Source organism: Tachypleus tridentatus, chromosome 8 (genome assembly GCF_004210375.1).
Source record: "Tachypleus tridentatus isolate NWPU-2018 chromosome 8, ASM421037v1, whole genome shotgun sequence".
Lineage (NCBI taxonomy): Eukaryota > Metazoa > Arthropoda > Merostomata > Xiphosura > Limulidae > Tachypleus > Tachypleus tridentatus.
Window position 1 is genome coordinate 59,809,120 of NC_134832.1, and position 16,340 is coordinate 59,825,459.

Below are 16,340 nucleotides of genomic sequence, written 5' to 3' on the forward strand. Positions count from 1 at the left end.
GACTTGAGGTTGTCTTATAGCAAACTTAACTTCCTCTATGGCTTTTGGCACTTCATTATGGTCAGCTGTGGTTTCTTAACTGGACTGGTCCACATATTCTCAAGGTTACTGAAATCTATAGAAAATTCAGATACCTGGACCAGAGGAAAGCTCCATACAGTCTTTGAAGACATACTAGATATGATGCTGGCATGACAAATATAGGAGATACTTGTTTAATCTTTGTTATAACAATGCATGTGCTCCATTTATGTGACGAGTATTGCATGATGTTGTGTTGAAACCATTACATGATCAGTGACTCCTCACTCTTCCAGCTAATGTGCCACTTTAGAAGCCTGAGTTTATCTTGTGTTAGAAACATATTTTGAACATCTAGAAGTTGGTTTACTCCTGCTCAAGACAGGTTAATTTGCAAATGATCACCTTGCTTTTTCTCTGTAATAGTGGTAAAGAACTTGCTGTCCCAGTGAACTACATGCGAGACTGTTGTCTACAACTGTAAATTTTTTATTAAATTCATCATTGAAGCAATATCAAGGTCTTCAGATCAAATAATGGTAGATGGTTAGTTCTTGTACATCATGAACAAAACTGTGAGCTGTGGCACCAAGAACAAGTGTTGCCTTTCTGTCACTCAACTAGGTTCTGTCCTTAGCTAATGTTAAATTTGGTATAATATTTTCTCTTGCCCTCATTTTAGGTTTAAAAGATGATGATTCTTCAGTTATTTCTCTATCCTCATCACTGTTACTTATTCTGTATTCACCAACTTGATAATCTCTGTTGTGGATACTTCCAAATGACCAACAGTTTTATTCATAGGGAAGATGTTGAGTGCGTGGGCCAGGGCTTACAAATAAAAAAATTGAGGGAAGTGTAACTATAACAGATAACTGTGTTCAGAACAGAAACAGTAGAAAAAACTCAGACACGGTGATTAATGAAGCAGAGTTTATCAGTAATGTGGATAAACGTTTTATTATATTTTTATTAATTTTAGTTCAGTATTACCTACTTTTTAAAAGAATTTCTTCATTTTAATAATGGTGCATTGTTCTAGACTAATTGGAATTTGAGCCTTTTTCCCAAGAGCTGCAACCTCCTTTATCACAACCTTTAAGTTGTCAGGAACGACTTTCTTTAATGTTCTGTAATGGTATAAAATACACAGTATACTTGCCTGTTTGAAGGTAATTTGCTTCCTGTTAGTTCAGTTTTGTCTGTACTTAGCACCAAAAGTGTAATATCTTTTGTTGTAGTAGTCACTTGTAATTATACACTGATACAGTATTTGCTGAAATGATGCAGAAGAATCCACTCAAGTGCTTATATGCCCTTTTCGAAATTCTAGAAATTATTAACATGTCATAGAGAAGTAAAGAACGACACCTTGGATTATTTATTTATGGAATCTTCTTGAACATTTTAAATAATGTGCAGTACTGTGGACTATACCTAAATGTATTAGAATATTCTATAATAATATGCTAGAACCTTCTAGAATTATTTAGAACATTCTGGACAACTCTAGAATTGTCAGAATATGCAAATATAATGTGAATTACAAATAAAATATAAAGTATTTTAAGCATGTTGTAAACCAGAACTTAAATAAGGTCCAAGCTGTTTATACTTTATTATTATTTATAAATTTTTCAAGAAAACTGTGGCAGTCATTTGCATACATAATTTTATGGTTCTTTTTTTTTTCTTTAACTTTATCCAAGACTCGTGATAGCTGAACTCTTTAGAAATTATTAAATCAGTAAATTATCTATAGTAACATATATGTAGATAAGCAAATAGCCTTTGAACTAAGATTAACTTGTGCAGCTAATTGTAAAAGACAGAAACCTGCAAAGCACAAAGTGTGCATTCTTGACAGCTTTTATTGTATGATAACCATGAAAACTGGTTATTTTATGGATGAAATAACTTCCCATAAGATCTATACAAAGATTTAAACTAATTTCATATGAGAGGTCAGCACTGTTTACAGGATTGGAGAAATCATTGTTGGTAAAATATACTTTCATAACTTTGTAAAAAAAATCATTGTAGTCATTCATAGTATTTAAAGTATTCTAAATTTACTTTGTTTTTGTATACAAACCTTACAAATGTCATTATCTTTATCAAATAGATAATTGTTTATTGTCTGTTTATTCAGATGACTAATTAGTCTTCATTTTGAATATTGTGTATTATTAATAAGAACCTTAGAGTGAAATTAAAGAATGTGTCAGCTCTATTTGCATTCTCAAGATGGCTGATATGGGTATTAGAACTTAATTTTAATTAAAGTTCTAATACCTACACCAGCTGTCTTGAGAATACATTTTTACTTCAAGTGTTTCTTGTTATCACCAGTCATAGATTGTATACTCTGAAAACTCTCATGATGATGGCTAAGTTACATAATTCAACATCCAATTTAGGTTGGTTGGACGTTTTTCTTGACCGAAGGTTAAATCAGGATGACAACAGAGGACTTTTGCAAGGTGTGCTAGACAATAAGCGAACACCAAGCATCTTCAGATTATTACTGGAAAGACGGCTATATAGGTCTTCTTCTGAGGTATTGAATTATGTTATGTAATGTGTTTTATGAGTTTAGCAGCTTTATAGTTTATGATTGTTAGCTTAGTATTTAATGTTAATTTTAGTGCAGGAGTAAAACTGTTGTTGTTTTAGTTTGTTAGTTTTGAGGCTACAGTACAATTAGTACTTTTTACCAGAGTTACATTGGTAAATGTTATGCCAGATACCAAAGAGATAATAATTTCTTGACAGATGCATAAGAAAATATAATATTACCTCCCCGTCTTCCAGGAAAAGACTGAGCATCAGGTAAAACAAATGTGGTTTGATTGATGCAATTAGTTATTGCAATATGTAGTACAAAACAAAGTAGCTAGAAAAATTAATAGGTATACCTTCCTCTTCTACTGTGCATGAATGCTTGTTAATTTACTCAGTTCAGGGCAAATTATTTTGTTTCCTTTACTTTTGAGACTCGTTTATTTGCCACTTGGTTATCATTGCATGTCCTATGGCAGGCAAGTAAACGTGGCAAAAGAATATATGTAAACATATAAATATTCATGAAAGCTATGCTGAATTTTTAAGAATGCACTTTGAAAAACCAAACTACAGTGGTTTTTAAGCCGCAGTATTTGGGGGGGGGGTCAACCTGCTTAACCGTGGCTTAAACCTTTGTGACTGAAAAGCCAAAGTCGCCAACAGCTCCGCCGAGGAGCCTCATCCGGGCCATTGCATGATCATTATAATATTAATGTATAGACTATTCAGATACAATTGACAAGTGCTGTTTTAACAAACAGCAAATTGTTAACAAACGACCAATGCATTGCAATGGTTCGCTTTTCCCCTTTTTAATAAATAAAACATAAAACACAATTTTGATTAAGATTTATTAATAATATAAAGATTACAATAAAAATAAACTTTTTATTGTAAAATTTCGTCTTCCCGTGTTACATGCGGGCCGCCGTTTTAAATCTCGTGGTAGCGATATTGTGCAGTTGCATAAATTATTAAATTTTTAATACCAAATTTATTAACTGGCAGTTCAACAATAAGAAAAAACAAATAAACTACATTTCAAACCATTTTATTTCACATTTTTAAAAACATAACAAATATAAACAAAAAAGTTAGTTTCATGTTGAGTTATGAGAGTGTAAGAAACTTTAAAAAGCCAGGTAGTAGATTTAATACATAAAAAATTTTGGGACAAGACTTGCTACAGTGGCTTAAGCAATTTTGCGGTTAATTGGTCTGCGGCTTAATGGCGCTCTACTGTATATTGAGATTAGAGGTACCAAATAATAAACTAAAATGAAAGACTGTTTAGTGTTTATTGCAAGTTTCCACAACTTCTTTAATGATGTAGATTTTGAGATCCTTATACATATATTGAACACAGTTGGTATAATTTGATCACATTTGACATTTATGGAGCCCTGTGGAAACTTGTGACCTATTAACAACTGGAAAGAAGCCAGTCCCTTGAATGTGAAATGTGCACATCATGAGAGATATTGTCCTAATTCCAACATTTTTTCTGCTGATAACAGCACTTGATATGCAGGCCAAGATGCATATTTTTGTATTTACATATAGTAAAATAGATGTTATGCAAATATGTTGTATTAATATCTATTGGTTACTGCAGATTTATCCAAAATACCACCTTCCTTGGAATTTATACATTTTAAACATATGAGAAATAATTTGTGTGATGATCTGTATTTGTATTAATAAATTCCTTAAACTAAAAAATAATTGCAAATGAACATTAGTATTCAGTTAGGTTTCTCTCAGAACCTATCAAAGTTTTAAAAGCAGGCCATGCATAGATGTTTTTTTTTTTAGTGTTAATATGCAATTTTCAATTAATCCTTTTGCTTTGCCCACCTCCATTTTAATACTCGTGGTGGGCAGAGCACAGGTAAGCTCATTGTGTATGTAGCCTTGTGCTAAACTTCAAGCAGACCTTTTGCCTCTGTTAAAGCATGACTTAGTGAGTTCTGTGTATAGTGAGTGAAACTACCAGAAAGCAAAGAAGATTAATAGTATACTAACATAAACCATCAGTTTTCTATTTATGTCAGTAAAGTTTGTGTTTTTATTTTTATTATATATCATTAAAATATTCCAAGACCCCAAGCTCTGTTTAAAGAATTCATCATTGAAAGTTTGACTTCACAGGATTTTTTTAATGCTTAATTCTTGTACTTTTGTGGCTCACCTTTTTATTGGAAGGCACTATAATAACATGCATTGTTTTTGACCATTTGTTTATCCTACTACCTACTAAGTGCTGCTGGAGAAATATGAGGAATTATACCGAATGAATTATACGCTGAATTTTGAAGAAGCACTTTTAGAATAAAGAAATAACGTAAGCTTAAGTCAAATATATTAACTTTTAAAAACGTTCTTGTTAGCGGGGAACAAAATTTCAATGTGAGAATGGTAAGAATCATAAGTTTGATTAAGGAAAGTTTAGGCATAGTACAACAGGTTTTTTGAAACCATGTTAGTACTTCCTAAATTGTTTACATTCCAAACTATCATTGTTTTTTGGGTTTTTTTTATCTTCACTCTTTCTCTTAGCAAGATAAGGTTGTTTATTTAAATAAAATGTATATCAGTGTATATGGTATTTTGAGCAATGAACATTGCCCAATGCAGAAGCTTCTTTCATTAGCTTGATTTAGTGATAGGATTGTTATGCTAAGGAAAGTGTAATAAATCCCCTCTGCAACAGATTTTCAAATACTTTTCACTACATCCACGTTTTTCTAAATAAAACCCACATTTCTCAGTGCACTTCTAGTGAAATTGTGTTTTCTTACTTTGACAGTTTTAAGATATACTCATTTTCAGTTTCAAGTTTTTTTACAATCTTTTTTTTTCCCCAGTCAAACTTGACAGTTGGAAACTGATAAAACTTTACAATTTATCTCCAGGATTATCCTGTTTAGAACTGCAGTAGGGAGTCCCAGAAAATCTTTACATCCTCAGATAAAAAGATTAAGATATTGGTTGTATACCAGTTCAAGTTTATTAATGAAACAGACATAATGAAAAGTACTTTGTAAGCTTTTCCTTTTTATTTATTGTAGCATTTATAGTTACTACATTGCATTTAATTAATTTGCTAGCCAGTGTCTGTCACATAAAAGATATGAAAAATTTTTTGTAAGGTTATTTAATTAATAAATGAACAGTGTACGTCACTATCCCAAACCAGCACTGTTTATCAATGAATACTTGTTTTTTACCATTTTATCAAAAAGAGATTTTGTTTATTAGAAAAAATTATCTTCATGTTGAAATACATTTTTTTATTTTTAACTATTGTGAGAACTGTTTACTGTTTTTTCACAAGTTTCTTAAATCTTCCAGAGCATATCAAGTTACCCATCTCTGGTATCCCATCATGCTTCACTGTCTCTTCTTCACCCTATGTTTAACATGATTCAGTTGGAAAAGGGTCTTGAATCCAAAAATGTTATTACTGGGTATGACATGAACCTCCATTCTGTCTTGACCTTGATGGGGCAACCTTTACCCTGTGATATTCACTTAGTTAACCTTAGAACACTACAAGCTCCACCAGGTGGCTCTTCTTCCTTCTTACCATCCAACAGTACTGCTCTCTTCTTGCATCGGTTTGGTTTTGACTGTCATTTCAAGGCTGTAGGTCTGAACTGTAGTACAAACAAAGGAAAGGTATTGTTTTTCTTATCTTTTGGAAAATTGTATCAGAACAATGAAATCAGTAATATTCTGACAGAGAGTGATAGTAATAATCTGTTCAAGTACATTAAAGTTTTGGTGTATTAGGCATATAAGTTAACTGGGGTTTATTTTAACATAAGTATATGTGTTTTTTATTTCCTAATATTTTATAATTATATCTTTTATTTTAGTTCAAAAGTACAGTCTACAAACTGCAAATATGGGTTTTTATATAGAAGGTTATAGTAAAAGTTTAACAATTGAGCCTGAATGAAAGTTAGTAACTAAAATGTAGTGTGTGTAAATGTTTGAAAATTGGATTATGTAAAAATCAAACAAATTAATTTTAAAGAGTTGTGATTTTTTTATCACAGTATGATAAGTTGTATGCAATAAAACTGCATACATTATTGAAAATAATTAAGGAAAGTTGTGTACTTTAACTCTTTATGATTTTACAATATTAAAGAACTGATGAAACAAATCTGGAGGTCCTTTGTTTTATCTACTTACATTTGTCTTACACCAATGAGCTTCCAGCACATTTCACTGTATTTTAAAGTTTATTTTTATTAAAGGTAAATTAAAACCTTTATTTTAACTTTAGTGAATATTGCATATAACGTATCATTTAAAGCAATCTCATAAAATGTCATGAAAATTTATCTAAAGTTTGAAACTTACTTTTTTACATTTGTTCCAGAATTGATCATTTATTAAATGATAACCACTGCTTTTAACTGTGTTTTTACATCATATTTTCTCTAGTTCTAAAGTCATTGTAAATACATTTTTTTTATATATTTTGAATAACATGAATAACTAGAATAAAGATAATTATTTTGTCTAATTTATATGTTGAAGGATAGAACTGGAGCTGTCTGTAAATAAACAAAGTTTATGTACTTTTACATATAAAGAAAACTTAAAAACTGATTTGAATTGTTTTTGCCACAGATATTCTTGTTTCTTACTTGATCCCAGTTAATGGACTATGACAGTAATATCTTGTATGTTTAATTTCATATGGTCACTAATTTATAAATTTGGATAAACACCAAACATAACTGGAAAAAAAGTTGCAAACACACAGAGATTATGTGAACAGCATAGCATAATGTTAAAACAGTATTCATAAGCCACAAGACAGTACTTTCAGGGTTAAAATAAACAACCATATAATTATACAGTGGAGAGCAAAAACACCATTCAGAACACTTCCTGTGAATATGGACTTTAATACACACACACACACACACACACACACACACACACACACACACACACAAATAGATCAGCAGTTGTTGTAATTCAAAACTAATACACACAAAATGTTGTCTATATAAATAATACTTGTGTTTCTCTGTCTAGAACTTTTCTCACAAATTTCTCAATCAAACAGTGCAGTTCTCATTGTTATAAAAACCTTTGTTTAGGGAGGTTGGATTGCGTATTGGCCTTTCCATTCAGAATTACCCAACTTGTTTTTTGCTTAGTTAAACATTTTAATGTAATGAGTATGGTGCGTGGCAGCACAGTGTCTTTATCATCATGTGATGACTAGCTTTGATTTCAGTTTTATTTATTTGCAAAATATAATATTTCATATAAACAAAAGTTAACCCATGTGTAGTTTTATAAAATATATTAAACTAAGAACAGTTGCTTTAAGCTTTCTCGACTTATTTAGGTCTAAAATGTACTTATCACTGTGAACAAGCATTCAGATGTTTCTGCATATTCAGCTAAGTTTTCCTTCATTACTACTTTATTCACCTTGAATAGTTTAGCTTTGGTTCATTTCATAGACTGCTATAAACATCTTTTAGCTACCTTTTTTTATTTACTACAGGTTGTTTTCTTGCAGGTTTATGTGTTTCAGTTCATAAAGTTGCATACTGAACACTCACAACAGTTTCATACTCTGTACACTGTTATAAATATTGTTACTTTATTGTTTACATTTACATATGTTTCTTTATCTGATTACATAAATTTTCCAGATAGACAGGGATTTATCAATCTGACACACAATTTCTGCAAGAAACAGTAGCTTGAATGCCATGTGAAAATGATAAAATAAGGAAAATGCAAGAGTGAAGTATGGAAACTACTGCAAATGGTTAATGGGTCACTGCTCGTGATTCTGATTTAACTGCACCAGCCAATCATTTTGAAGAAAAGTTGTATAATAATAAAAAAAAAAAAAAATACTGTAGCCAATTAAAATATTGGTATGTAAACCACACCCAAGAAAAAATAAAAATAAGTCTTCTAACTGATGACACATTCAGTCAATCTAGCATACAAGTCATAAAAACTTAGATATATCATCTAAAACCATTTAAATAGTATTAAGGAACAATCACCTAGACAAATTGATAACACTCCAACCTTTCTAACAAGAAGACAGAGGATTGAATCTTGGCCCCTCCCACCATATTCCTTTATAAAATTTCCTCATTTGACAGCAGATAAACATAAAACACGAGTTTCTGAATATTTGTGATTATCTCTCAAGCTCCCTTGGTGGCTTGTTAGATATAAAACCTAAATTACTGCAGTATTAGTTAGTTTGCAGATAATCATCTGAAATACAGAAGAGAATTATTAAATAGTATCCAATTAAAGAAAGTAATAATTAAAGTTCAATTAATATATAAGCTACTAACCATAAGAATATTTTAATATGCAATTGCTATAACCACACCATTGATGTCTTAATAATCTTTTGACGTGTAACTGTTTCATAAAATTATTATTGTATACGTGTTTTATCATTATGTATTTACCTTGTGTATATGTTTATGATAGCTGGACTAAATTTTAACTTTGTCTTTGCAACACTTAAAATATTTGCTCTTCTCCCTCTAGAAGGTAAGTTATTACAGATTGGTAGTTGAATGCTTGTTAAAAAGTCTAGAAATTGTAATTTATCTTTGGTAGGTGTCTGTAGATAAACTTTTCCCAGATCTGTATGGGCCATCAATGGAAGAATCATCTTTGTCACTCATGTATACTGGTAATTCCATCTCCAAGTTCTCTACTATTCAAATTCCTCCCATGGAAATTTTGACACTACGACTTAGTCGGAGATGATGAGAGATTGCTTCTTATCTGTAAGTTGAATCATGAAATTGTCTTCTAGTATTTACACAATACATTGTTTATTGTTTGAATACATAGTAGAAGAAAGCATTTCAAAAATGTGCAACATTTGTGTGAAAATTTGAGATCTAACTGAACAATGGAAAAACAATCATTTGTTCTTATTCATTTTTATTACATCATATCTGTTTGAGAATTTGTTGGAAGGTGATAAACTGTTTTTATCTTGTGTAAAAGTTGAGGCATTATTACATTCTGTCTTTTGTATTTGCTTAATGGTAGTATTGTATGTGATCTACCATTTTCAACATTCCAAAGCTTTTCTTGTAACATTCTGTTAACTGAGCAGAATATCGGGAATTCTTATTTGTAAATTGTTGAGAAATATATTTTAGAGTATAACTTACAACTATGAATAAACATGTACTACAAACAAAGTCAAAATAAAACTTCAAAAAATACGTAAAGAATAACTTTTTATAATTATGATAATGAAGCACTATTACAAAAGGCAAAGTAAAATATAATTGTTAGACGCATCACACATAATAAATTTTAATTTTATATTTTTTCTTTAAATATGTTTTTGTTTTGTCAGTGTTAAGTTATAAGTGTTGCTTAGGTCTATAATGCTAAGTAACTTCATAATTATGAATAATATCTTTTTGAAAATCAATTTTATTGAAATTTGAAAAATCCTTCTTTTATTATTGGATAAAGTTAGTATGTGTTAAAGTGTATTTATTCATATATTGTTGCTAATTTGTCCACACCTTAACGTAAGGATTTTTTTAGGCATGATGTTGATTGATGCATACTCTGTATATATAAATAGATTATATTGATTAAGCATCAGTAAAAAAAAAACAAAAAAAACTGTACATTTCTATAAAGTTATCAGTGGAGGAATAATGAACTTTCTTCACATAATTTTCAAATATGGACACAATGTAATAACCCTGTCTATATTAAGACTTGCATTAGTAAATGAAAACAGTCTCCCAGTAAAGCTTGGACGCAATGTAATAATCCTGTCTTTATTAAGGCTTGCATTAGTAAATGAAAACAGTCTCCCAGTAAAGCTTGGATGCAATGTAATAATCCTGTCTATATTAAGACTTGCATTAGTAAATGAAAACAGTCTCCCAGTAAAGCTTGGACACAATGTAATAATCCTGTCTATATTAAGACTTGCATTAGTAAATGAAAACAGTCTCCCAGTAAAGCTTGGACACAATGTAATAATCCTGTCTATATTAAGGCTTGCATTAGTAAATGAAAACAGTCTCCCAGTAAAGCTTGGACGCAATGTGATAATCCTGTCTATATTAAGGCTTGCATCAGTAAATGAAAACAGTCTCCCAGTAAAGCTTGGACACAATGTAATAATCCTGTCTATATTAAGACTTGCATTAGTAAATGAAAACAGTCTCCCAGTAAAGCTTGGACACAATGTAATAATCCTGTCTATATTAAGGCTTGCATTAGTAAATGAAAACAGTCTCCCAGTAAAGCTTGGACACAATGTAATAATCCTGTCCATATTAAGACTTGCATTAGTAAATGAAAACAGTCTCCCAGTAAAGCTTGGACGCAATGTAATAATCCTGTCTAGATTAAGGCTTGCATTAGTAAATGAAAAGTCTCCCAGTAAAGCTTGGACGCAATGTAATAACCCTGTTTATATTAAGACTTGCATTAGTAAATGAAAACAGTCTCCCAGTAAAGCTGAGTTGGATGAAAATTAAACGATTGTTCAAGGTAAGCATGATACTCATTCATAAATTTACAGTGTGAGACAGGTAATATGTTAAATTGCTTAGCAGTATCAAGTGAAAAGTGATCGAGCAGTTTCGTATTTACAACAAAAGTTGTAAAATATTTCATTCCAGAAAGTCTGTTGTAGAAATAAAGATTTAAGTTTGTAAAAGTAAAAACCAAAAAGAACAGTAAAAGAAAGTCATACCATTGAACAACGTGAACTTTTAAAATAAAATTATTATGAAAAATTTTATATAATGAAACTAAAACAGTTATATAATGTTCTTAGTGACATTTGAAATGGCTTTTGAACTACCTACATTACATTTTAACCAACTGTCTTTGACAAACTGTAACCATATAAATCTGAATTGGTTATATTTGTTTTTAGCAACGTTTTTGTGTGTAATTATATAAATACACTCAAAGTTTATATAATATACTATAGTAATGGACATATAGTATTAATTAAAGCTTACTTGAACAGTAAACATTGATAATTTATTTTCATTCTGCGATTGTTTTATAACCTATTGGTATACACACAACTTTACTCAATAGGCATTAAAATATAAGAAAAAGCATTATAGTGTATAAACATATAATTCTTTTTCAATAATTAATACCAATATTTAAAAAATGGTTAAGTTTATAGTACTTTCAGGTAGATTATAATGTGATTGAAAGTTAGATAATATTGAAACTTAGAGGTTTGTTTTTTTTGTGCATGCTAATTTCTCTCTATCTAAGTTCTAATTCACTTTTACTAGAAATCTTAAAGTAATTTTACTATTCAAGTTTGAACTTAAGTTGATTATCATTTGATCTTCAAGAAGTGAACTTTTAATATATTCAGTGACAATATTTTACCATTATAATTTTGTGTGTCTGAAATACAAATAATGTACCAAGTTTTGCCAAATAGCCATAAAAAGTGCCATGTCATAGCCATAAAATGTGAAGGAAGACTTGAAACAGAACATTTTAAAGATGCGTTTCCTAATGACTTTCATAACATAATGCTTGATAGTACAGTCCAAAGTATTTATAAAAAATACCCTGTCCCTCTGTTTTGCTATTTGTTTTCAGCAGCAAACAAAACTATTTATGTTGTTGACCATTTAAACAAGCATTTCTTTAAGACTTTTCATTTTGATATTTTTAAACAGTAATTCCTCCTGTGACATTTCAGTGATTTTATAGAATTTATTGAGATGGTTATTTTTAAACTTACAACAAATTTGTTAATATTCCTCCTGATTATTCTCCAAAATTATCATTGTTGTTTATGAATTTTAAACCCTTTTAAGCTATATTAATTGAAGTACATTGGGTAAAATCTCTAAACACGTGTATCCTATATTTATTCTATTTAATAGTAGTTTATCATGCAACTGTGACTGGATTTTATGCTTATGGGAAAATTATTTCAAATATCTTTTGCTAAGAAAAAGTAATAGTACTAAAATTGACGTTATTATATGTGAAGTATCTTTATGATTATTACATCTGATTTTGTTTAAATTCAAAACTTGTGTAGTAAGTTTACAATTTTGACTTGTTTGGATGGAACGTTCTTGTGATAATTGTTGTTTTTTTTAACCTTATTTTTAAATGTCCGACTGAGAGCAAAATGAGATTATGTAAGTTATTAATTTTCGGGTTGTAGGATTAAACATCAGAATATTTAACTGACAAGACGGGTGAGCATGACTCTCACTTTATCAGGATTATTCAGAAAAGCAAGGTTGCCAATGAAAACAAAATGGAAATTAGGAATATTTCAAGCATTCTTCAATGGTATCAGGTCACTTTGTTGAATTCGCTTAGTACTAAAGTTGAAACACATTAGTGAGATTCAGTTATTTGAATAGACCTCTGGTATTAAAAATAGAGGGTTAAAGACTATGGAATAGTTATCGAAAATACTTTATTGTAAAAAATTAATTTATTGAACACTCTGGGATTGAAATGCATTTTGCTAAATTAGTACTAAAATTTGTCTTCCTATAATTGTTTATAGCTTTTAAATTAAATTAGCACTCATAGAATATCAAACTGATTTACTTCTATGAAAAAAGCATGTTTATTCATGAGTTGAAATAAATGAATTATCATTAAAGAGAAAAAAATATTGAAACTGCTCGTAATAAAACATTGGGTAAATTCATCAGTAGTATTTACTTGTGAAATATCTTGCATGCTGTTTATCGTGCACGTTAAAAACATTTCCACTTGTAATGTTTTGTTACAATGAAATAAGGATAAGTAAACAATTTTTTTTTTCTTTGAAATGTATATTTGAATAAATCATAAACTGCAATGTTGGAAACTGTATTTAAACTTAACTGTGTGTTTGGTAGGATATTGTAGAAATTCACAAAACAAAATTGTCAGAATACTGTCTTCAAACAATATCTTTTATGTGATGTTAGCATAACCTAATATTGCTGTTAGTTTATGTATTGAAAGTATAAAATGAAATGTGTATACAACAAAACTGAAAAAATATTCATTGATTTCTCAATTTAATCTCCATTGACTAAAAAGGTTTGTGTTTAAAAATTTTAGTGATATAGCAAAAAATAGCTTCATTCAGAAACAGTTCAAGTCTAAAATTGATTCATATTTTTACTTTCATGATAAATTTTAGGTTAGGTGATCCTAAACTCTTTATCTTAAGGTTATTTTAGGTTAGGTGATCCTAAACTCTTTATCTTAAGGTTATTTTAGGTTAGGTGATCCTAAACTCTTTATCTTAAGGTTATTTTAGGTTAGGTGATCCTAAACTCTATCTTAAGGTTATTTTAGGTTAGGTGATCCTAAACTCTATCTTAAGGTTATTTTAGGTTAGGTGATCCTAAACTCTATCTTAAGGTTATTTTAGGTTAGGTGATCCTAAACTCTTTATCTTAAGGTTATTTTAGGTTAGGTGATCCTAAACTCTATCTTAAGGTTATTTTAGGTTAGGTGATCCTAAACTCTATCTTAAGGTTATTTTAGGTTAGGTGATCCTAAACTCTATCTTAAGGTTATTTTAGGTTAGGTGATCCTAAACTCTTTATCTTAAGGTTATTTTAGGTTAGGTGATCCTAAACTCTTTATCTTAAGGTTATTTTAGGTTAAGTGATCCTAAACTCTATCTTAAGGTTATTTTAGGTTAGGTGATCCTAAACTCTTTATCTTAAGGTTATTTTAGGTTAGGTGATCCTAAACTCTATCTTAAGGTTATTTTAGGTTAGGTGATCCTAAACTCTTTATCTTAAGGTTATTTTAGGTTAGGTGATCCTAAACTCTATCTTAAGGTTATTTTACCAGCACTCACTACACTTGGAAGGTCTTCCCTCTTCCCATATTGACTATTCTTGAAAGGTCTTCCCTCTTCCCATATTGACTATTCTATAGTGTAAATAAAGTGTAACATGACACATGCTGGCTTTTACATAGGTTAGTTTCAGGTGTTTCTTTTTTTAGTTTAGACTGAACTTTCCATTTTTGAAATAGAACATGGAGAAAACACACTGAATCTTTAGACTTTTAAATGTATATAATCTCATTGTCTTGTACTTAACTTTTGTTTACTTTTTTCATTAGATCTTCATTCTTGAGTTATTGTAAAAATGTAGAGAACAAAATGATCTAAATATGAAGCACGTTGGTCATATGCTCAAACAAATGTCAAGAATACTAGCAAGATGTCTTATGATGAGGACGTAAACATCTTATACACGTATTTTCCTCTATATGTAATTGTATTTCATAGTAACAGATTTGGATTTAGGGTTATAAATGTATTAGTTTCTTAGGTTTTCAAAAATATTACCTGTAAATTTCAACTTTGGTATAAATGTATATTGGTCAAAATAATTTACATTTTTGATGTTTGAATGTAAACAATATTGTGCTAAAAATATTTGAGTTATAAATCTTAATTCTGGATGACTACCCAATTTTAGGAGCTTTGAGGTTTGGTGTATGTTAATAACTAGAAATCCTGTTGTTAACTGTGAACAAGCTCTTCCAGTTGCTAGTCTTGCACAATCTTTTATTTACTAGAGGTGAAATTGAGTTACTTGTTGAAAGTCATAATATATATTGTTGCAAACACAATAAAGTGTAAATAAAATGGTTTTTCTTTAATGAAATGCTGTATATCATTTCTCTCCTTGAAGCAGTGACTACTGGTAGTTGAACTGAGATATGTTAATTATTTAGCATCTACCAGACATGGGTAGTGCTGAGTACAGGAAAATTCTTATTACAAAAGCATTTACTTTAAATTTATTTTCAATATTTAAGGAAACATTTTGACACCCTGTTAATGTTTTTAGGTACAATATTTCTACGTTATCTATAAGAACAACAATTTAAAAAAATGTCGTTAAAAAACGGACCTTGAACTGTATAAAAACATTTACAAGTATAAGATTTTAAATGTTCATAACAGTATAGGTAGCAAATACTGAAATCTGCCACCAGGAGAAGTACATGAAGTAGCATGTACCACTAAACTAAAATGTGCATTTGTAGTTAGAGATACTGGAATTTCCAATTAAAAGAGATTTACAGATAAAACAGCTGTTACTGTGATTCTATTGTTTATGTTCAATCCTGTGTGTATCATCCCCAACAATCTACTAGGTGAATCAACAGTTTTCTCCAAAAGGTTAATCCATAATTACACTATATAATTCTATAGGTTTATCAGCATGTGTAACTGCAAACAAGGTTGTTTGTTTTTGTAATAAGTGATAGATTAATAGTTTTGCATTCATGTATATTTATTTGTTAATTTACAGATCTTTTCAACAGTTAATGTGATTGTGTTGTTTACTTAGTGCAAAGTTATGCAATGGGCTATCTGGACTTCATTCACTACAAGGAATTAGACTCCAGGTTTATGTTGTTAGTCTGTAAACTAACTGCTGAATCACCAGGGGAAAAAGCAGTTGAATTCTTTAACAGGTTTATTAAAGGATGGCCCCTTGTTAAAATTAATGCCCTTACTTATGTTGTTACTTTATATTTCTTATTGGGAAGGTTTATGATATTTAATATAGTACTCTTAACGTAAAATTCTATATACGTGGGTGGAAGCATATAAAAAGGGGATAAAGATTTCATCTTTACTATTTTTTGAAGGTTTTTTTCTGCTTTGAATAACAGACACCCTTATTTATTATATTGAAACTGCT

At 29.9% G+C, this 16,340-nt stretch overlaps 1 protein-coding gene across 13 annotated transcripts in view; it reads left to right on the forward strand.

The window, feature by feature from the left end:
- The window catches only part of alpha-Man-IIa (alpha-mannosidase 2), a 57,178-nt gene extending 41,458 nt beyond the window's left edge, over positions 1 to 15,720 (forward strand). For 2 of the 13 annotated variants that reach the window (XM_076449016.1, XM_076449013.1), the window contains 3 exons: positions 2,442 to 2,581; positions 5,941 to 6,267; positions 9,223 to 15,720. In XM_076449016.1, the coding sequence (XP_076305131.1) occupies positions 2,442 to 2,581; positions 5,941 to 6,267; positions 9,223 to 9,375 (620 nt within the window). In that variant the 3' untranslated portion in view covers positions 9,376 to 15,720. The remainder of the gene's footprint in view (positions 1 to 2,441; positions 2,582 to 5,940; positions 6,268 to 9,222) is intronic. The other 11 variants (XR_013012249.1, XR_013012247.1, XR_013012248.1 and 8 more) reach the window with 11 other exon arrangements.
- Positions 15,721 to 16,340: the final 620 nt, after the last annotated feature.